The sequence below is a fragment of the Procambarus clarkii genome, chromosome 53 (assembly GCF_040958095.1).
Source record: "Procambarus clarkii isolate CNS0578487 chromosome 53, FALCON_Pclarkii_2.0, whole genome shotgun sequence".
Lineage (NCBI taxonomy): Eukaryota > Metazoa > Arthropoda > Malacostraca > Decapoda > Cambaridae > Procambarus > Procambarus clarkii.
Window position 1 is genome coordinate 7,949,091 of NC_091202.1, and position 23,470 is coordinate 7,972,560.

Sequence of the window (23,470 nt, forward strand, 5' to 3'; positions counted from 1 at the left end):
AAAAGCTAGGGTAGGTTAGGTTAGGTAGGTTAGGTAGACGAAAAAACATTAATTCATGAAAACTTGGCTTATTAGGCAAATCGGGCCTTGCACAGTAGGCTGAGAAGTGAGTTCTGGCTACTAGGTACGACATATATATATTTATTTTTATTTACTTATATACAAATATAGGCTTGGTTCTTGTGTAGTAATATTTTACATATAATGTAAATAATTGGAATTAAGAGAAACTCACCTGAACAAAATGTGTTCTTACATAACAGACAGATTCTCGTACATCAAAAGTAAAAGCTACGAGAGAATCGTTGACAATATTTATCATCCCCACTTCCACACAGAAACAACATTATGACGACTCCTCGCAAGAACCGGCCGACAGGTGTGAGCGAGCGGGCCAGGTTCGTGCGTCTGTGGGCCAACGGCCTGTCTCTCCGTTCCATTGCTGTTTCGTGTGGCGTGAGTGTGTCGACGGTGTTCCGGTGGGTTCACCGCTGGCTGCGGGAGGGCAACGTCAACACCAAACGCAGAAAACACACACCTCGCAGGGTAACAACATTCGATGATGAGGAAGATATTTCTCTCATGAAGATTGCGTTTTCGACCAATTTTATGGATTACTCACATATACAAATGCGTTGTGAGCCCAACTATCTTTCATATTACGCCCAAATGAATGATGTTTCACCAATGAGTTCGACACAACAACAAGACTGCAGAGAATATTTTCGTTAAATCCTCAGCACAAAACTAAATAGTAGTCTGGAAAATAAATATATAATAATATTTGGAACACGAAACACTACTGTATTCCAAGAGGCCCATGTAAGGCACCTACTAGGCCTACATTAGTTCATTAGCAAAATTTAAGAGTACATTAATCTCTTCTATGACTATATTGACGAACCATAACTTTCAAATGCAAATATTTCAAAATTTCATTATATGCGACAATACTGCCTGTTCCCTTTACCTGAATCACTGCTCCCAGGGCGCTGATCTCCTATTACATTAATTATCATAGTTTCCATATCCTTAGCCAAGATTTCAGTATTTATAACAGTGCTCAAGGTCATCTTGCCTAACCCAATCCTCTCAGGAACCTTTCCCCTATACCAAAGCATCTTGCCCTGCTTTTTTAACCAATAATCATAAGTTACTTTACCCATTCAATGCTACAAGGTTCCTATAGCTCCCGAAACATCTCCTTGTCAAGATTTTCTTCTTTTGCTTCGGATTGTCACCAACAGACGTTTGGTTGCCTAAACTGCATAGTGTGTAATAAACATAGTGCTTTGTAAACTTTACCATTTAAATATAGATGGAATCCTTGGAATATATGGTTTCTGTTCTCCTTTTCGTTTATAATATCTCGATTATTTTCCTAGTGGATAACAATGTATATATATATATATATATATATATATATATATATATATATATATATATATATATATATATATATATGTCGTACCTAGTAGCCAGAACGCACTTCTCGGCCTAATATGCAAGGCCCGATTTGCCTAATAAGCCAAGTTTTCCTGAATTAATATATTTTCTCTAATTTTTTTCTTATGAAATGATAAAGCTACCTATTTCATTATGTATGAGGTCAATTTTATTTTATTGGAGTTTAAATTAACGTAGATATATGACCGAACCTAACCAACCCTACCTAACCTAACCTAACCTATCTTAATAGGTTAGGTTAGGTTAGGTAGCCGAAAAAGTTAGGTTAGGTTAGGTTAGGTAGGTTAGGTAGTCGAAAAATCATTAATTCATGAAAACTTGGCTTATTAGGCAAATCGGGCCTTGCATAGTAGGCTGAGAAGTGCGTTCTGGCTACTAGGTACGACATATATATATATATATAAATATATATATATATATATATATATATATATATATATTTATATATATATATATATATATATATATATATATATATATATATATATATATATTTATATATATATATATTTATATATATATATATATATATATATATATATATATATATATATATATATTTATATATATTTCCTAGTGGATAACAATGTATATATATATATATATATATATATATATATATATATATATATATATATATATATATGCGAAAAAGCCTGAATAGTCCCCAGGACTATATGCAACTGAAAACTCACACCCCAGAAGTGATTCGAACCCATACTGCCAGGAGCACACTGCAACTGGTGTGTACAGGTACTAAAGAGGCACCTTATCCACTCGACCATCACGACCGGTCAAAAAGGAGGTGATAGTCGAAGCTGTTTGAACCACCCCTCCGCCGGCACTCTGATGGTATTCTTGGGCATAGTGTTTTATTAAATCACCTCATTCTTTGGGGCACACGTGAGGAACACAAATGTGAACAAGCCTGAATGGTCCCCAGGACTATATGTAACTGAAAACTCACACCCCAGAAGTGACTCGAACCCATACTGCCAGGAGCACACTGCAACTGGTTGGTACAGGACACCTTATCCACTCGACCATCACGACCGATCAGAAAGGAGGTGATAGCCGAAGCTATTTGAACCACCCTTTCGCCGGCACTCTGATGGTAATCGTGGCATCATATTTTATCAAATCACCTCATTCTTTGGGGGCACACGTGAGGATCACAAATGCGAACAAGCCTGGATGGTCCCCAGGACTATATGCAACTGAAAACTCACACCCCAGAAGTGACTCAAACCCATACTGCCAGGAGCACACTGCAACTAGTGTGTACAGGATACCTTATCCACTCGACCATCATGACCGGTCAAAAAGATTGGGTTCGAGTCACTTCTGGGGGTATGAGTTTTCAGTTGCATTTAGTCCTGGGGACCATTCAGGCTTGTTCGCATTTGTGTTCCTCACGTGTGTGCCAAAAGAATGAGGTGATTTGATAAAATACTATGCCTGTTAATATGTTCTCCAATATTAACAGGGACTTGATGAAAGAACGTGAGTAACCCCTCACTACATCTAGTTGCCCTTGGGTGGTGGTGATCTTTGGGGGGTTTAAATACCCCAAAATTACCATCTCTTTTCAGGGTCTGAGTTTGGTGCAGTGGGTTAAAGCCGTACCTGTTATGCCAGTTGCTGTGAGGCTTCTGTGCTAGCTAGGGTTCGAGTATGTCAAGAGGCATACCTCTTGACATACCAGAAAACATTCTAAGGAAACTACTCCAAGCTTGTACTAAAGAGGCACCCTTCTTGAGCCGGATGGGCACATGTATAAGCAAGTAGATGGGGTCGACATGGGTTCCCCCCTAGGTGTCCTGTTTGCAAACTTCTAAATGGGTACCATCGAGCAAAAAGTCTTAGTCGACATGAACTTGAAACCGGCCATATACTGTAGGTATGTTTACGACATTTTATACACAGGTACCTGATGTCAGACATCTGCAGGAGCTGAAGGAGGCATTTGAGCGGAATTCTGTGTTGCGTTTCACTTACGAGATGGAGAAGGATGGGAAGCTGCCCTTCCTAGATGTAACAGTCATGGAAAGGAGCGGAGGTTTCCACACTGCAGTCTACACGAAGGAAACAAACATAGGAATGTGCCTCAATGCCAACAGTGACTGCCCAGACAGGTACAAGAGGAGTGTTGTTAACGCCTATGTCGACCGTGCTCTCAGCCACAGCTCAGGATGACAGCAAGTCGATGAAAAACTCTGTAGGGTAAGGCAGGTCCTAGTCAACAAGGGCTTCTCCAATGGTTTCGTTGAAGATATCATAAGAAGGAAGGTGAAACGCCATGCAACCTCTGAAGAGACAACTAACACAACACCTGTACCCCCTATTAGACTATTTTACAGGAACTTCTTTTCCATAGCTTATAAAACGGAGGAAAGGGTCCTGAAAGATATTGTTAATAGAAACGTTATCCCTACAGACAAAAATCAGAAGATACAATTGACGATCTACTTTAAAACCAAGAAAGCAGCAAACCTACTCATGAGAGACTCTCCAGACACAAAGCAGAACGCTTTAAAAGAGACCAATGTCCTTCTATGCCTTCAAATGCCCTCTTGGGAACTGTAAGCCTCAAAGAATTCAGTATATAGGCAAGACAACAACATGTCTTTCCAGGCGATTAACGATGCATAAGCAACAGGGCTCCATTAAGGAACATATAATCTCTTCCCATAACCAGACCATCACCAGAGAAGTCTTAACAAAAAACACGAAAATCATCGATATATACAGCGATAGCAGGCGGCTAGATATCTGCGAGGCACTACACATTAAGAAGTCAACACCAGCAATCAACAGCCAATTAATGCACAACTATATTCTACCCACTTCAAGACTCCGCACCAATATAGAAGCATCAAGAAATATATGCCAATAGGCCCTTTGCAGTTACTTCCATTCTTCCCTTTAACTTACAAAATATTATACCCATAGTTTCGTGTTCTGTCTTGTGTTGAAAGTTTGTTTTCACCTCATCCAAAACTGTTGTAACATATCACCTCACCCAAATGCAGGTATAAAAAATCGAAGATGTTTAAGCTCTGTTCAATTATGGTTGTGTGTGTGCAAACTAAAGTCTTTGAAAATGTAATAAGTTTTACGAAACCCGCTCAAGTGTCGCGTCAGACTAGAAATAAAAATGAATTTTGGAGAATTGATTTTTCAGTTACCATCAACAGTTAAGAAAAATGTAAGAAACATTGAGAATATTCGTGTTAGAATTATTAATCTTACTTTGTCGGTCCTATTTAATAATATATATACATATATATATATATATATATATATATATATATATATATATATATATATATATATATATATATATATATATATATATATATATATATATATATATATATATATATATATAAAAGTTTGTGAGGTTACCACCTCTGGTGCCAATGTGGGGACCCATAGCCTCGGAGAAGAAAATAAAAAGTATTCAGAGGAGACCTTGTGGTTTCTCACTGAACACTAATATTATCTTCTCCTACCACCCCCATTCTTTTGTATGTACACATATATATTTACTTTATTTGAACTTTGTTACAAAAAAGGAGTTACATATGGGTTACAAAGATGGTTATCGAGTTGATGGTTGTCGAGTTCCTCCAGCTCCTCAGATGGCGGGCAGGAACCCTGGATGCAGTGCGCATTTCCCCTCTGTATCGCCACACTGAGGCGCTGGAAAAGAAAGCTTGCAGCTCTTGGGTCCCTTGTTGTTTCAATGAGCCTAGAACCCAGTTCCTTTAAAAAACTGGTAGCACTTTTACCCCAGGCGCCAAGTGTCTCAGAAGCAATGGGGACAAAATTGTAGTGGTGATCCAGTTCACTATACTTACGGGATTTGGCTGCTTCCTTGTGGGTGGCAGCGCCACCTGGTTGTGCAACACTGAGGTTAATGTAGGTGTTAGCCAGGGTTGATACGCACGTGTAGTCCCATACCAACTGCTTGCCATTCTTCCAGGGGTTCACTGTGATACCATCCGGGCGACCAATAAGAGCATCAGAGTTACGGGGCATTAGGTAACGGGGCTCTCTTTCAGCTGGGCATCCAGCTGTGGTGAGGCTCCTCTTGATGATGTCGTTAACTTCATTGTGCCTCGAGTGCCATCCCCCTGTGCTTTGGCAGAGTAAGCCATGGTGGCCGTACCTGTCAGCCACCACCTCGCCGCAAATACACCTATATCTGGTGTGGATTGGGGCAGCAAGGCGGAGGGCCACAGCAATTCGGAGGGCGTGTGGTGTGAGACGCGTGCCAGTTGCCGACATATATATATATATATATATATATATATATATATATATATATATATATATATATATGTATATATATATATATATGTATATATATATATATATCTATATATATATATATATATATATATATATATATATATATATATATATATATAAATATATATATATATATATTTATATATATATATATATATATATATATATATATGTCGTACCTAGTAGCCAGAACGCACTTTTTGGCCTACTATTCAAGGCCCGATTTGCCTAATAAGCCAAGTTCTCCTGAATTAATATATTTTCTCAAATTTTTTTCTTATGAAATGATAAATCTATTCTTTTCATTATGTATGAGGTCAATTTTTCTTTATTGCAGTTAAAATTAACGTAGATATATGACCGAACCTAACCAACCCTACCCAACCTAACCTATCTTTTTAGGTTAGGTTAGGTTAGGTAGCCGAAAAAGTTAGGTTAGGTTAGGTTAGGTAGGTTAGGTAGTCGAAAAACAATTAATTCATTAAAACTTGGTTTATTAGGCAAATCGGGCCTTGCATAGTAGGCTGAGAAGCGCGTTCTGGCTACTAGGTACGACATATATATATATATATATATATATATATATATATATATATATATATATATATATATATATATATATATATATATATATATATATATATATATATATATATATACGAACAAGCCTGAACAGTCTCCAGGCATATATGCAACTGAAAACTCACACCCCAGAAGTTATGCACTGTAGTTCAGTGCCCAGAGATCCTTCAAATTGTCAGGGAATATACCGGTAAGCACACAGCATCTGCCTCTTATATAACCCTTAATTTGAGATGGCGTATGGTGCAACTTCTCCACGGGGACTGCCTTATAAAATAATTCACGGCTATAAACCCTTATGGCTCTAAGAAACTTGACAGAAAAAATGCCCTCTTGACCTTATTATGATGGTTAGAGTAGTAATGCACACACGAGCACACATTGGTAGGTTTCCTATACACATTAAATTTGAAACTCCTGCCAATTAGATAATTCTTTAAGAATTTCAGGAATACATTACTTTACATTTGCTCGGGTTAAACTCTAACAGCCATTTGTTGAACCACTTCTTCAATTTGTTCAGGTCATCTTGAAGCCTCATGCTGTCCTCCTCTGTCTTAATCCTTCTCATAATTTTAGCTTCATCAGCTTCATTAAGATGAATGAGCCTATATCCTCTGGAAGATCATTTATGCATATCAGAAACAGGATAGGTCCGAGTACAGAACCCTGTGGGACTCCGCTAGTGACCTCATGCCACTCTAAGGTCTCACCCCTCACAGTAACTCTTTGCTGCGTATTACTTAGGTACTCCCTCATCCACTGGAGCACCCTACCAGTTCCTCTTGCCTGTTTCACCAATTTATACACCAGCCTCTTATTGGGTTCTGTGTCAAAGGCTTTCCGACAGTCCAAGAAAATTCAGTCATCCCAACCTTCTCTTTCTTCCTTAGTCTTTTTCACCTCGTTGTCGAATTCTATTAAACTTGTGAGGCAAGAAATACTATCCCTGAACACGAAGTCCCTAATCTCCAAATGTGTTACTAGGTTTTTTCTCCTGCTCTTCTCCATCACACTGCATGGTGTGCAAGTTAGGGACACTTGCCTGTAGTTCAGTGCCTCTTGCCTTGCTTCTTTTTCGTATATTGGGACTCCATTAGCTATCTTCCATATATCTGGTAGGTCCCCCATCTCCAGTGTCTTACTATACGCCATGGAGAGTGGTAAGCAAAGTGCTTTTGCACATTCTTTCAATACCTATGGTGAGATTCCGTCCGGTCCAAGAACCTTTCTCATGTCCAAATCCAACAGGTGATTCTTAACATCATATCTGGTAATTTCGAATCCTTCTAAGGCTGCCTGGTTTACTGCTACCTCCCCTAGCTCAAGGACTTCCCATTCCATTGTGAAGACCTGGAATCTCTTGAGTTCTTCACACACCTCTTTGTCTTTCTCTGTGTACCTATCCTCACCAGTTCGCAGTTTCATCACCTGTTATTTCGCCGTTGTTTTCTTCCTGGTGTGACTATTGTGCAGTTTTGGTTCGGACTTGACTATATTTGCTGTCATTTTCATTCTGTCTCTCTTCTTCTCTTCTCACACTGAGATACTCGATCATTCCTGGCTCTAGTATCTCTCTCTGTTCTCTGGTGCTCTGTTTTTTCGGTTGTTCCTCCACGCCTATTTGTTTAGTTCCTTTGCTTCCATACATGCCCTATTAAACCACAAATTCCTCTTTTGCTTCTCAGACATAGAAGCAGTCTGTCTCTGTGTCTGTGTTCCTGTCTTTTCTTGCGCGGTCTCTATCTATATCTCTTTCTATTTCTCTCTTTCTTGTATAAAATATATAATTGTCTAATATGTGGGTAGTCGCCATTGAGAGGAGCTTAATGGCCTTTGTCACCACACTGTTATCATAGTTACCCCTAACTCTGATAAAGGACAGTGGCCTGGGAAACCTTTGAAGCTGTGGAAGAATCGTCTATTTTGGGTAATTACGGGCACATTATCGACAGCAGAAAACTTCTGTTAATTTCTCCTAGATCAGTGAATAATGGTGTATATATTTCCATAAGAAAAAATTCTTGTTAAATTTGTCGTTGTGTAGCTAGCGGGTAGTGCCAATAAACGTCGTGGGGATCTGAATGTGGCTCTAGCAAGCTATTACCATTTGAATCCTGGCGACCCCGGATGTTCATCCTGAACCCCAGACCATTCCCTCTGCCAACTAGGGTGAGCCTAGACTCAAGGGTATGTCCTCCAACTTTGAGCAGACAGACAGACATATCTATATATAGTATAGACATCATGTCTATAGTATAGATATGAAGTGGGTAATAACATTTCATTCGAGAGAGGTAACAAATGTCAAATCTCCAGTAAACGTTTCGTGTTTTTAGTCTTCAAGGATATTTTAAAAAGTTAAGCTTGAATGTCATCATGTTTCTGGAGTACATTTATTAAGATCAGAATCAGTTTTTCTGACCAGTTTAAACGTTTGTGTTTATATTGTACCGTAGTTATTTTATTTACTGAAAACATTATGTTCTATAAATTTTGTGTCCAATTTGGTTGTCCTCAAATGTTATATAATTTATGTATTAGATAATGGTGGTTTCTAATATTGCTTATAGCAAATATTGAACAAAAAAAAAGGTTTGAAAACTTGTTTATTGTGTGATGTTTCCTTGTGTGTCAGTTTTTTGGCATTGCCTTTAAGTGCTTTCAATATAAAATTAAGGAGGTATTTTGCTCATCAGTGGTGCTGGAACGATGATGATTGTCGAGCCTCTGTTGTTCCTGGGCGCTGCCTGTGTGTGTGTGGGAGTCAGGCAGCTTACACCGTTTACTGGTAAGGTGTTCCTGTGCGCTGCCTGTGTGTGTGTGTGGGAGTCATGGAGCTTACACCGTGTACTGTTAAGGTGTTCCTGGGCGCTGCCTGTGTGTGTGTGTGTGGAAGTCAGGCAGCTTACACCGTGTTCTGGTAAGGTGTTCCTGGGCGCTGCCTTGTGTGTGTGCGGGGGAAGTCAGGCAACTTACACCGTTTACTGGTAAGGCAATGTTCACACTTCTTGACAAATTAAATAGCAGCCATGACGAGGATTACATGCATCACGTTAATGTGATTCGTTGGTGCACTAGACATTTTATGCTATGTCAACCTATGCTGCTGTGCACTTGACACGCTTGATCATTACCCAACATGGTATTGACATTGTTTTCCACTTCTGACTATTCCACTGCTGCAGACTGTTTAGGTTATGGATTTTGGGACATTTTGGGCAGATAACCCACACATAATGCAGTCATCGCTACCTACACATAATGCAGTCATTTTAACCTACACACAATGCAGTCATTGTAGCCACCACATAATGCAGTCATTGTAGCCACCACATAATGCAGTCATTGTAACCTCCACATAATGCAGTCATTGTAACCTACACATAATGCAGTCATCGTTACCTACACATAATGCAGTCATTTTAACCTACACACAATGCAGTCATTGTAACCACACATAATGCAGCCATTGTAGCCACCACATAATGCAGTCATTGTAACCTACACATAATGCAGTCATTTTAACCTCCACATGATGCAGTCATTGTAACCCCACACATAATGTAGTCATTGTAACCAGCACATAATGAAGTTATTGTAACCTCCACATAATGCAGTCATTGTAACCTACACATAATGCAGTCATCGTTACCTCCACATAATGCAGTCATTGTAACCTACACATAATGCAGTCATTGTAACCCACACATAATGCAGTCACTGTAACCCACACATAATGCAGTCATTGTAACCTACACATAATGCAGTCATTGTAACCCACACATAATGCAGTCAATGTAAGCCACACATAATGCAGTCATTGTAACCCACACATAATGCAGTCAATGTAAGCCACACATAATGCAGTCATTGTAACCCACACATAATGCAGTCAATGTAAGCCACACATAATGCAGTCATTGTAACCCATCAAGTTACATTTCATCAAGTCCCTGTTAATATGGGAAGACACAGTGTCTATGCTTAAGGCTGATCTTTGGTGTATTTAAATACTCCGAAATTACCATCTCTTTTAAGGGTCTGAGCGGGTGGTGGAGCGGGTTAAGGCGTACCTGTTATGCCAGTTGCTGGAAGGCTTCTGTGCTGGCTAGGGTTCGAGTCTCCTGGTGGGAAAGTGTTCTAAAGTTGTATACTTAACTCTCGTGTTTAGGAGAGTTGTGCCTTAAGCATAGACACTGTAGCTTCCCATATTAACAGGGACTTGATGAAATTAACGTCTAAATGACCCCTCACTTGCTCTAGTGCTCTTGGGAGGTGGTGATCTTTGGTGTATTTAATTACTCCGAAATTACCATCTCTTTTAAGGGTCTGAGCGGGTGGTGGAGCGGGTTAAGGCATACCTGTTATGCCATTTGCTGGAAGGCTTCTGTGCTGGCTAGGGTTCGAGTCTCCTGGTGGGAAAGTGTTCTAAAGTTGTATACTTAACTCTCGTGTTTAGGAGAGTTGTGCCTTAAGCATAGACACTGTGTCTTCCCATATTAACAGGGACTTGATGAAATTAACGTCTAAATGACCCCTCACTTGCTCTAGTGCTCTTGGGAGGTGGTGATCTTTGGTGTATTTAAATACTCCGAAATTACCATCTCTTTTAAGGGTCTGAGCGGGTGGTGGAGCGAGTTAAGGCGTACCTGTTATGCCAGTTGCTGGAAGGCTTCTGTGCTGGCTAGGGTTCGAGTCTCCTGGTGGGAAAGTGTTCTAAAGTTGTATACTTAACTCTCGTGTTTAGGAGAGTTGTGCCTTAGGCATATATATATATATATATATATATATATATATATATATATATATATATATATATATATATATATATATATATGCGAACAAGCCTGAATGGTCCCCAGGACATATGCAACTGAAAACTCACACCCCAGAAGTGACTCGAACCCATACTCCCAGAAGCAACGCAACTGGTATGTACAAGACGCCTTAATCCACTTGACCATCACGACCGGACAAAATGAGGTGATAGCCGAGGCTATATGAACCACCCCACCGCCGGCACTCAGATAGTTATCTTGGGCATAGCATTTTACCAAATCACCTCATTCTTTGGGGCACACGTGAGGAACACAAATGCGAACAAGCCTGAATGGTCCCCAGGACATATGCAACTGAAAACTCACACCCCAGAAGTGACTCGAACCCATACTCCCAGAAGCAACGCAACTGGTATGTACAAGACGCCTTAATCCACTTGACCATCACGACCGGACAAAATGAGGTGATAGCCGAGGCTATATGAACCACCCCACCGCCGGCACTCAGATAGTTATCTTGGGCATAGCATTTTACCAAATCACCTCATTCTTTGGGGCACACGTGAGGAACACAAATGCGAACAAGCCTGAATGGTCCCCAGGACATATGCAACTGAAAACTCACACCCCAGAAGTGACTCGAACCCATACTCCCAGAAGCAACGCAACTGGTATGTACAAGACGCCTTAATCCACTTGACCATCACGACCGGACAAAATGAGGTGATAGCCGAGGCTATATGAACCACCCCACCGCCGGCACTCAGATAGTTATCTTGGGCATAGCATTTTACCAAATCACCTCATTCTTTGGGGCACACGTGAGGAACACAAATGCGAACAAGCCTGAATGGTCCCCAGGACATATGCAACTGAAAACTCACACCCCAGAAGTGACTCGAACCCATACTCCCAGAAGCAACGCAACTGGTATGTACAAGACGCCTTAATCCACTTGACCATCACGACCGAACAAAATGAGGTGATAGCCGAGGCTATATGAACCACCCCACCGCCGGCACTCAGATAGTTATCTTGGGCATAGCATTTTACCAAATCACCTCATTCTTTGGGGCACACGTGAGGAACACAAATGCGAACAAGCCTGAATGGTCCCCAGGACATATGCAACTGAAAACTCACACCCCAGAAGTGACTCGAACCCATACTCCCAGAAGCAACGCAACTGGTATGTACAAGACGCCTTAATCCACTTGACCATCACGACCGGACAAAATGAGGTGATAGCCGAGGCTATATGAACCACCCCACCGCCGGCACTCAGATAGTTATCTTGGGCATAGCATTTTACCAAATCACCTCATTCTTTGGGGCACACGTGAGGAACACAAATGCGAACAAGCCTGAATGGTCCCCAGGACATATGCAACTGAAAACTCACACCCCAGAAGTGACTCGAACCCATACTCCCAGAAGCAACGCAACTGGTATGTACAAGACGCCTTAATCCACTTGACCATCACGACCGGACAAAATGAGGTGATAGCCGAGGCTATATGAACCACCCCACCGCCGGCACTCAGATAGTTATCTTGGGCATAGCATTTTACCAAATCACCTCATTCTTTGGGGCACACGTGAGGAACACAAATGCGAACAAGCCTGAATGGTCCCCAGGACATATGCAACTGAAAACTCACACCCCAGAAGTGACTCGAACCCATACTCCCAGAAGCAACGCAACTGGTATGTACAAGACGCCTTAATCCACTTGACCATCACGACCGGACAAAATGAGGTGATAGCCGAGGCTATATGAACCACCCCACCGCCGGCACTCAGATAGTTATCTTGGGCATAGCATTTTACCAAATCACCTCATTCTTTGGGGCACACGTGAGGAACACAAATGCGAACAAGCCTGAATGGTCCCCAGGACATATGCAACTGAAAACTCACACCCCAGAAGTGAATCGAACCCATACTCCCAGAAGCAACGCAACTGGTATGTACAAGACGCCTTAATCCACTTGACCATCACGACCGGACAAAATGAGGTGATAGCCGAGGCTATATGAACCACCCCACCGCCGGCACTCAGATAGTTATCTTGGGCATAGCATTTTACCAAATCACCTCATTCTTTGGGGCACACGTGAGGAACACAAATGCGAACAAGCCTGAATGGTCCCCAGGACATATGCAACTGAAAACTCACACCCCAGAAGTGACTCGAACCCATACTCCCAGAAGCAACGCAACTGGTATGTACAAGACGCCTTAATCCACTTGACCATCACGACCGAACAAAATGAGGTGATAGCCGAGGCTATATGAACCACCCCACCGCCGGCACTCAGATAGTTATCTTGGGCATAGCATTTTACCAAATCACCTCATTCTTTGGGGCACACGTGAGGAACACAAATGCGAACAAGCCTGAATGGTCCCCAGGACATATGCAACTGAAAACTCACACCCCAGAAGTGACTCGAACCCATACTCCCAGAAGCAACGCAACTGGTATGTACAAGACGCCTTAATCCACTTGACCATCACGACCGGACAAAATGAGGTGATAGCCGAGGCTATATGAACCACCCCACCGCCGGCACTCAGATAGTTATCTTGGGCATAGCATTTTACCAAATCACCTCATTCTTTGGGGCACACGTGAGGAACACAAATGCGAACAAGCCTGAATGGTCCCCAGGACATATGCAACTGAAAACTCACACCCCAGAAGTGACTCGAACCCATACTCCCAGAAGCAACGCAACTGGTATGTACAAGACGCCTTAATCCACTTGACCATCACGACCGGACAAAATGAGGTGATAGCCGAGGCTATATGAACCACCCCACCGCCGGCACTCAGATAGTTATCTTGGGCATAGCATTTTACCAAATCACCTCATTCTTTGGGGCACACGTGAGGAACACAAATGCGAAGAAGCCTGAATGGTCCCCAGGACATATGCAACTGAAAACTCACACCCCAGAAGTGACTCGAACCCATACTCCCAGAAGCAACGCAACTGGTATGTACAAGACGCCTTAATCCACTTGACCATCACGACCGGACAAAATGAGGTGATAGCCGAGGCTATATGAACCACCCCACCGCCGGCACTCAGATAGTTATCTTGGGCATAGCATTTTACCAAATCACCTCATTCTTTGGGGCACACGTGAGGAACACAAATGCGAACAAGCCTGAATGGTCCCCAGGACATATGCAACTGAAAACTCACACCCCAGAAGTGACTCGAACCCATACTCCCAGAAGCAACGCAACTGGTATGTACAAGACGCCTTAATCCACTTGACCATCACGACCGAACAAAATGAGGTGATAGCCGAGGCTATATGAACCACCCCACCGCCGGCACTCAGATAGTTATCTTGGGCATAGCATTTTACCAAATCACCTCATTCTTTGGGGCACACGTGAGGAACACAAATGCGAACAAGCCTGAATGGTCCCCAGGACATATGCAACTGAAAACTCACACCCCAGAAGTGACTCGAACCCATACTCCCAGAAGCAACGCAACTGGTATGTACAAGACGCCTTAATCCACTTGACCATCACGACCGAACAAAATGAGGTGATAGCCGAGGCTATATGAACCACCCCACCGCCGGCACTCAGATAGTTATCTTGGGCATAGCATTTTACCAAATCACCTCATTCTTTGGGGCACACGTGAGGAACACAAATGCGAACAAGCCTGAATGGTCCCCAGGACATATGCAACTGAAAACTCACACCCCAGAAGTGACTCGAACCCATACTCCCAGAAGCAACGCAACTGGTATGTACAAGACGCCTTAATCCACTTGACCATCACGACCGGACAAAATGAGGTGATAGCCGAGGCTATATGAACCACCCCACCGCCGGCACTCAGATAGTTATCTTGGGCATAGCATTTTACCAAATCACCTCATTCTTTGGGGCACACGTGAGGAACACAAATGCGAACAAGCCTGAATGGTCCCCAGGACATATGCAACTGAAAACTCACACCCCAGAAGTGACTCGAACCCATACTCCCAGAAGCAACGCAACTGGTATGTACAAGACGCCTTAATCCACTTGACCATCACGACCGGACAAAATGAGGTGATAGCCGAGGCTATATGAACCACCCCACCGCCGGCACTCAGATAGTTATCTTGGGCATAGCATTTTACCAAATCACCTCATTCTTTGGGGCACACGTGAGGAACACAAATGCGAACAAGCCTGAATGGTCCCCAGGACATATGCAACTGAAAACTCACACCCCAGAAGTGACTCGAACCCATACTCCCAGAAGCAACGCAACTGGTATGTACAAGACGCCTTAATCCACTTGACCATCACGACCGGACAAAATGAGGTGATAGCCGAGGCTATATGAACCACCCCACCGCCGGCACTCAGATAGTTATCTTGGGCATAGCATTTTACCAAATCACCTCATTCTTTGGGGCACACGTGAGGAACACAAATGCGAACAAGCCTGAATGGTCCCCAGGACATATGCAACTGAAAACTCACACCCCAGAAGTGACTCGAACCCATACTCCCAGAAGCAACGCAACTGGTATGTACAAGACGCCTTAATCCACTTGACCATCACGACCGAACAAAATGAGGTGATAGCCAAGGCTATATGAACCACCCCACCGCCGGCACTCAGATAGTTATCTTGGGCATAGCATTTTACCAAATCACCTCATTCTTTGGGGCACACGTGAGGAACACAAATGCGAACAAGCCTGAATGGTCCCCAGGACATATGCAACTGAAAACTCACACCCCAGAAGTGACTCGAACCCATACTCCCAGAAGCAACGCAACTGGTATGTACAAGACGCCTTAATCCACTTGACCATCACGACCGGACAAAATGAGGTGATAGCCGAGGCTATATGAACCACCCCACCGCCGGCACTCAGATAGTTATCTTGGGCATAGCATTTTACCAAATCACCTCATTCTTTGGGGCACACGTGAGGAACACAAATGCGAACAAGCCTGAATGGTCCCCAGGACATATGCAACTGAAAACTCACACCCCAGAAGTGACTCGAACCCATACTCCCAGAAGCAACGCAACTGGTATGTACAAGACGCCTTAATCCACTTGACCATCACGACCGGACAAAATGAGGTGATAGCCGAGGCTATATGAACCACCCCACCGCCGGCACTTGCATATGTCCTGGGGACCATTCAGGCTTGTTCGCATTTGTGTTCCTCACGTGTGCCCCAAAGAATGAGGTGATTTGGTAAAATGCTATGCCCAAGATAACTATCTGAGTGCCGGCGGTGGGGTGGTTCATATAGCCTCGGCTATCACCTCACTTTGTCCGGTCGTGATGGTCAAGTGGATTAAGGCGTCTTGTACATACCAGTTGCGTTGCTTCTGGGAGTATGGGTTCGAGTCACTTCTGGGGTGTGAGTTTTCAGTTGCATATGTCCTGGGGACCATTCCGGCTTGTTCGCATTTGTGTTCCTCACGTGTGCCCCAAAGAATGAGGTGATTTGGTAAAATGCTATGCCCAAGATAACTATCTGAGTGCCGGCGGTGGGGTGGTTCATATAGCCTCGGCTATCACCTCATTTTCTCCGGTCGTGATGGTCAAGTGGATTAAGGCGTCTTGTACATACCAGTTGCGTTGCTTCTGTGAGTATGGGTTCGAGTCACTTCTGGGGTGTGAGTTTTCAGTTATATATATATATATATATATATATATATATATATATATATATATATATATATATATATATATATATATATATATACATATATATATATATATATATATATATATATATATATATATGTATACCGTGCGGGAAATATACCGGGGAAATGCGTGCTGTATCTTGGGTACGCACCCGACCCCCGAGGAGCTGGACGAAGTCTTCGAACACTGATTGGTATAATGTTATATAAGTGTGTGCTTTCTGTAAACTGTAGCATTACAATAAAATCAAATAAAAAAAAAAATAATAGGGGTGGTAGGAGAGGAAAAGATTAAAGTATTCAGTGAGAATCCACAAGATCTTCTCTGAACACTATTTATTTTCTTCTTCGAGGATGTGGGTCCCTTTAATTAAACCAGTGGTGGTACCCCTAAATATATATATATATAAATATATATATATATATATATATATATATATATATATATATATATATATATATATATATATATATATATATATATATGTATATGTATATATATATATATATATATATATATATATATATATATATATATTTATATATATATATATATATATATATATATATATATATATATTGTGACGATAATCTCCTTCAAGAGATTGAGCCTGCTCTTCCCTCCATAATTACGTCTTCACAATTATATAAAAAGACTATGGAAGAAATGTCCAACAACGACAACAACACCAGCAAGGCTTGCCAGGGTGAGCAAAACGTATGCAGCCAGCCACCTGTTCGAACTCCAACCACCAAACTACCCGTTGATCGCTACGGCTCCGCTGATTGGTCGCCGGTCTGGCTGCACCTGCCTCGCCCCCCCCCCTATACTACCTGATGTCTGGGGTCGCCCCAACATCAGTCCTCAGAATGTTCAGTGCTTTCGTGGCCAGCACTCCTCCCAGCTAGACTCTAGCGTGTACTGAGAAGAGTGGTGGCTTTAAGCCAATATTCCAGCACCTCCCACTTAACTTTTGTTGCACTTCTTGTTATTTTGCCTTAACGTAACTTTTCATTGTGTCATTTAAGTATTCTTATTATTTTTGATTCATTGATTTTATTATACATATTTGTTTGTGCATTATTTTCATGTTTTGATTTATTTAACGTAATTAAAATTTCATTGTTAAAGTTTACTTGTGTTTTGTGTGTCTTCTCCTTACCTTACCACAGACGAAGTTCCAGTTTTTTCTATTTTTTTTTTATAACTATGTGACGAGGCCATACCCCTAGCCTTAAACAGCCGAACACCAACGCGTTACCGTCACAAGTTATATGGGGGCCTGTCCTAGGAGCTTCACTCAGGTACTGGTGCCAAGTGGTAATTTATGGTAAGCGTATTTAACTTTGTTAACGTAGCTTTACTATTTTTCATTCAATTTCATTTTTATAAGGTGCGGTGTATTGTGCATTACGAGAGTAACATATAGTGAAGGTGAGACAACTTTGGATTACGTGGTGACTGTAGGCCGCAGTCATACTCTTAATTGGTCATCTCTCCCTCCTTGTTATTACTCGTATTTACCATCTATGTCCCTTGAATATTTCTCATTCTGACAGATCATCATATTGGTACCCTGGTACTGTGGTCTGCCCCGGGTCAAGAGTACCCAATCTTCTGCAATCTGACTGTAGGAGGACAAAGAGGGCCATAGTTCCTCTAGCTCGAACTTTAGTTGCTGAATTGGGACCTCAGCAGCAGTTCTCGTCACCAGTTGACACCTCGCACCCCTACACGTCAGTCAGAGATGATGATACATACAACGGTAGGGAATTAGCTTATTTTTTCAGAGCACAAAAGTTCGCTAATTCTGTAAGTATCATATTAAATTCAGTGGGAAAAACTTGCTTTATGTCCTATAGAGACTTGGCAAGGTATGCCTACATCCTTGGACTACCAATTTTACTTTTGAAGCATTTAACTGTTTCATTTGTTTTCGAAACTTTGTTTCATTTGTTAGTAGGATTTTCTTGCCCTTATTCTCTTACATGAGTACCGGGTACAAGATTTCCTGCGCCCTTGATTTAATTTAATCATTTAATATCTTTCACTTAACGTTAATTGTTAAAGATCACACAGGATAGGTACCAGTTGCCACGTTGTCCTGTTTCTGACATTTCACTACTGAACATTCGTGTACCTTTATTTGCTAATTTCACCATGTTTCGTCTCCAAACTTTCCGTGCAAATCCAGCAGGTGAAATAGGGACTTTAAGTCGTGCCAAGAGGACTGAATTACAAACTCTTGCACATGAGTATCAACTAGAAGTTCCCTACCAAGCCAACAAAAATGACCTACACAACCTGTTGCTGGATTACTATTTAGAGCAAGGTAAGATAGACTCTGAAACTCATGAAACTTACTATATTGCAGATAAAACTGATTTGGCAACGCTGAAACTCAAACTAGAGCTGGCCAAGATTGAACGTGAGCAGCAAAGGGAAGCCCTCGAACAACAAGAACGAGCTGCTGCCATACGAAGAGAAGAACAAGAACGCGAAGCTGCTTTGAGGAGGGAAGAACAAGAACGAGAAATCACCCTCAGAGAACGTGAAGCTGCCTTGAGGAGAGACGAACAAGAACGTGAGGTTGCACTACTCCAGGAGCGGGAACGAGTACAGCTTGAAACCAAACGACGCGAGTTGGAGATGCAACGCGAACATGACAAGCAACAAGCGACTCTGGCTCTAGAGTGTCGTCAACGCGAAATCTCCTTGGAAACTTCACACTTCACTCAACGCCAGCAAGCTACTGCCAATCTTCCCGTCAGTTTTAATATATCACATGCAAGTAAGTTAATGCCATCCTTTGTAGAAGCAGAAGTTGATGTTTTTTTCACCACCTTTGAAACCCTTGCTAATCAACTCAGTTGGCCTGTCGACCAATGGGCCACACTTCTCAGAGTCCATCTTACAGGTAGAGCTGCAGTCACACTCAGTACTTTGGCGTCTGAGAATGACTACTACACTCTGAAACAAGCAGTGTTGGACGCCTACCTCCTCTCTACTGAAAGTTATAGAAGGAAATTCCGTGACCACCTGAAGGCAAGTACCACTACCTTCCTTGAGTTTGCTAACACGAAACGGAGGTATTTCATGAAATGGCTGGAAGCAGCACATGTCTCTACTTTTACAGAACTCGTCAACCTGATGCTTGTTGAAGAATTCTTGAGACGTGTGCCGCCTCCTGTCCGCCTCTACTTAGCGGATAAAGAAGAAACCGACTACCTGAAGTGTGCTAAGTCGGCTGACACTTACAGCCTCATCCACCGGCTGACACCTGAACCATCCTCCAGTAAGAAGTCGTGGTACAGTTACGAGAAGGTGAGCCCCGATCAAGCTGGTTCACAACTGTACTGCAAGTATTGTAGACTCTATGGACATACCATAGACAAGTGTGGTAAGTCTCAATACAAGGGAACCACTGACCAACAACGACCCAAACCAACTCCTCCTAAGTCCGGTAAGCCTGTGATGAATGTTGGTGTTGATGTTAATGATCTTTCTCTTTTCAGTAACCACCTGTATACTGGAACTGTCTCTGCCAACGGTTCAAATCCGGAGGGACGTTTCAAATTGAAGATCTTGAGGGACACAGCGGCTCTACAATCGATCATCTTGAAGTCGGCTGTGCCCAACATAGTCTACACCGGGGAAACAGTCTTCATCACTGACCTCACTGCTACCACTCCATACCCTCTCGCCAGAGTCCACCTGGATTGTCCCTACGTGAACGGGGAAGTCCAAGTCGCCGTCAGGGAAAAGCCTTTTCCCATGCCTGGAGTGCAACTTCTCCTAGGCAACGACTTGGCAGAAGACCTGCAACCGACCAACCTGATCGTCATGGACAAACCCCAGGTGTGTAACTCTGTGCCCAGAAACCCTATTCTTGAGTATGTTCCAGCAGAGGTTCAAGAGAGTGATGAAGTTTCTCCTCCGGTTCTCGTGACCACCCGTGCACAAGCCGCACGTCCACAGCCAGCTGACTCTACTGCTACCGCTGTCCCTCAAGATCCTCAGAAACTACCCCCGCATCTGACCAAGTTGGAGTTCCGTAAGTTGCAGAGGGAAGATCTTACTTTAACACCATTGTTTTTCCAGGCTGAGACTCAACCCGACAGTATTCCTGGGTTCTTCCTAGAGAACGACTTGCTCTACCGCAGATATAGACCCAGTAAACTGAAGGAGGAGGACGATTGGGCCAACATCGAACAACTTGTGATTCCCACCAGCCTGCGGCCCACTATTCTACACCTGGCCCACGGAGCATTCTCCCACTACGGCTTCAACAAGACTTACCATGGGATTCGTCAAGACTACTACTGGCCAGGTATGGTAAACGACGTCAAACAGTACGTAAAACAGTGTCATACATGTCAGATGGCAGGCAAACCGAACGTCTCCCTTCCCAGAGCACCACTGATTCCCATACAGGTGCCTGCGGAACCTTTCCACAGACTCATAATAGACTGTGTTGGTCCTTTACCTCGGACCAGTTCAGGTAACGCCTACATCCTAACCATCCTGTGTCCTACCACCAGATTTCCCATAGCAGTTCCAGTGAAGAACATCACGGCTGCTACGGTTATCAAACATCTATTGAAGATCTTCACTCAATACGGATTTCCCAGGGAGATTCAAAGTGACTGTGGCACCAACTTCACCAGTGATCTCTTCAAAAGGACACTGGAGGAGTTCAACATCAAACAGGTATTGTCCAGCCCCTATCATCCTGCTTCACAGGGTTCTCTTGAACGTAGTCATCAGACCATCAAAGCACTCTTGAAAAAGTTTTGTAGTGAAACCTCAAAGGATTGGGATAAGCAGATTGACCTAATAATGTGTATTTTCAGAAGTCTCCCCAATGAGTCCCTAGGAGTATCTCCTTATGAGATGCTCTACGGCCGTAAGTGCCATACTCCCCTTAAGGCTTTCAAAGACTCTCTCAGAGATGCCACCTTCAGTGAGCATCAGAATGTGCCCCAGTTTCTTCAAAACCTTCAGCACATTCTAGAGAGAGTCCACCGCTTTGCCCATGATAATCTATTGAAAGCCCAGGTGAGAATGAAGACTCATTACGACCAGACCAGCAAAGTAAGAAAATTCAAGCCGGGAGACTTCGTCCTTGCTTATTTCCCTATCCCAGGTTCACCTTTACAAAACAAATTTTCAGGACCCTACTGCGTCAAAGAGTGCAGAAGCAACAACACATACGTCATAGAGACTCCAGATAGGCGGCGGAAGACCCAGCTGTGCCACGTCAACCTCCTGAAGCAATATAATGGTACTCCTCCCACTGTCTTGATTAATTGTTCTACCTTCACAGAACCCTACATCCCCAGTGAGACCATCCCAGCTTCTTCTCCCGAAAGCACTGACAAGGAGTCGGCGCTTTCTAATTCCAAAATCCTTAATGATCTTCCCAAATGCTTTCAGGATAATACTCGTGCTCCTATGCCCTCTTCTAATTCCACTCTCACCTCGTCAGATAAGCCCTACATCCTCCATGTCGACGCCAATGGTACCGACGATGGTGGTGTCGTGATGCAGCAACGAGGCGAGAAGAATACACCTGTCAGCGACTACTGCTACAAGGAACGACGGAACAATTGGCAAGGAGCTACTCTTCCTCATCCTGAAGCTTCAGCACTTCACTCCACACCTGAAAAGTGCTCGGTCCACCATCAATACGGACCACACCACCCTACACCTCCTGCAGCACGCCCACTTCTCATCTCAACGTCTTCTACTATGGGCTTGCTAACTGCAGAAATTCAACCTGGAGACACGCTATACCAAGAATCTGACAACATCTTAGCCCATGATCTCTCCAGAGTTTATGAAGTAGAAGCAACTCCATCTAATACTCCACCACATAACGACGTACTTCTTCCAGAACCGCAGGCTTCGGGGGAGAGTTGTGACGATAATCTCCTTCAAGAGATTGAGCCTGCTCTTCCCTCCATAATTACGTCTTCACAATTATATAAAAAGACTATGGAAGAAATGTCCAACAACGACAACAACACCAGCAAGGCTTGCCAGGGTGAGCAAAACGTATGCAGCCAGCCACCTGTTCGAACTCCAACCACCAAACTACCCGTTGATCGCTACGGCTCCGCTGATTGGTCGCCGGTCTGGCTGCACCTGCCTCGCCCCCCCCCCTATACTACCTGATGTCTGGGGTCGCCCCAACATCAGTCCTCAGAATGTTCAGTGCTTTCGTGGCCAGCACTCCTCCCAGCTAGACTCTAGCGTGTACTGAGAAGAGTGGTGGCTTTAAGCCAATATTCCAGCACCTCCCACTTAACTTTTGTTGCACTTCTTGTTATTTTGCCTTAACGTAACTTTTCATTGTGTCATTTAAGTATTCTTATTATTTTTGATTCATTGATTTTATTATACATATTTGTTTGTGCATTATTTTCATGTTTTGATTTATTTAACGTAATTAAAATTTCATTGTTAAAGTTTACTTGTGTTTTGTGTGTCTTCTCCTTACCTTACCACAGACGAAGTTCCAGTTTTTTCTATTTTTTTTTTATAACTATGTGACGAGGCCATACCCCTAGCCTTAAACAGCCGAACACCAACGCGTTACCGTCACAATATATATA

At 42.8% G+C, this 23,470-nt stretch overlaps 1 protein-coding gene across 1 annotated transcript in view; it reads left to right on the top strand.

Annotated features, from left to right (window-relative positions):
• Positions 1–7,519: 7,519 nt before the first annotated feature.
• The window catches only part of LOC138352320 (probable glutamate receptor), a 308,857-nt gene continuing 292,906 nt past the window's right edge, over positions 7,520–23,470 (top strand). Inside the window, exon 1 of the mRNA XM_069304701.1 lies at positions 7,520–7,568. Within this exon, the coding sequence (XP_069160802.1) occupies positions 7,520–7,568 (49 nt within the window). The remainder of the gene's footprint in view (positions 7,569–23,470) is intronic.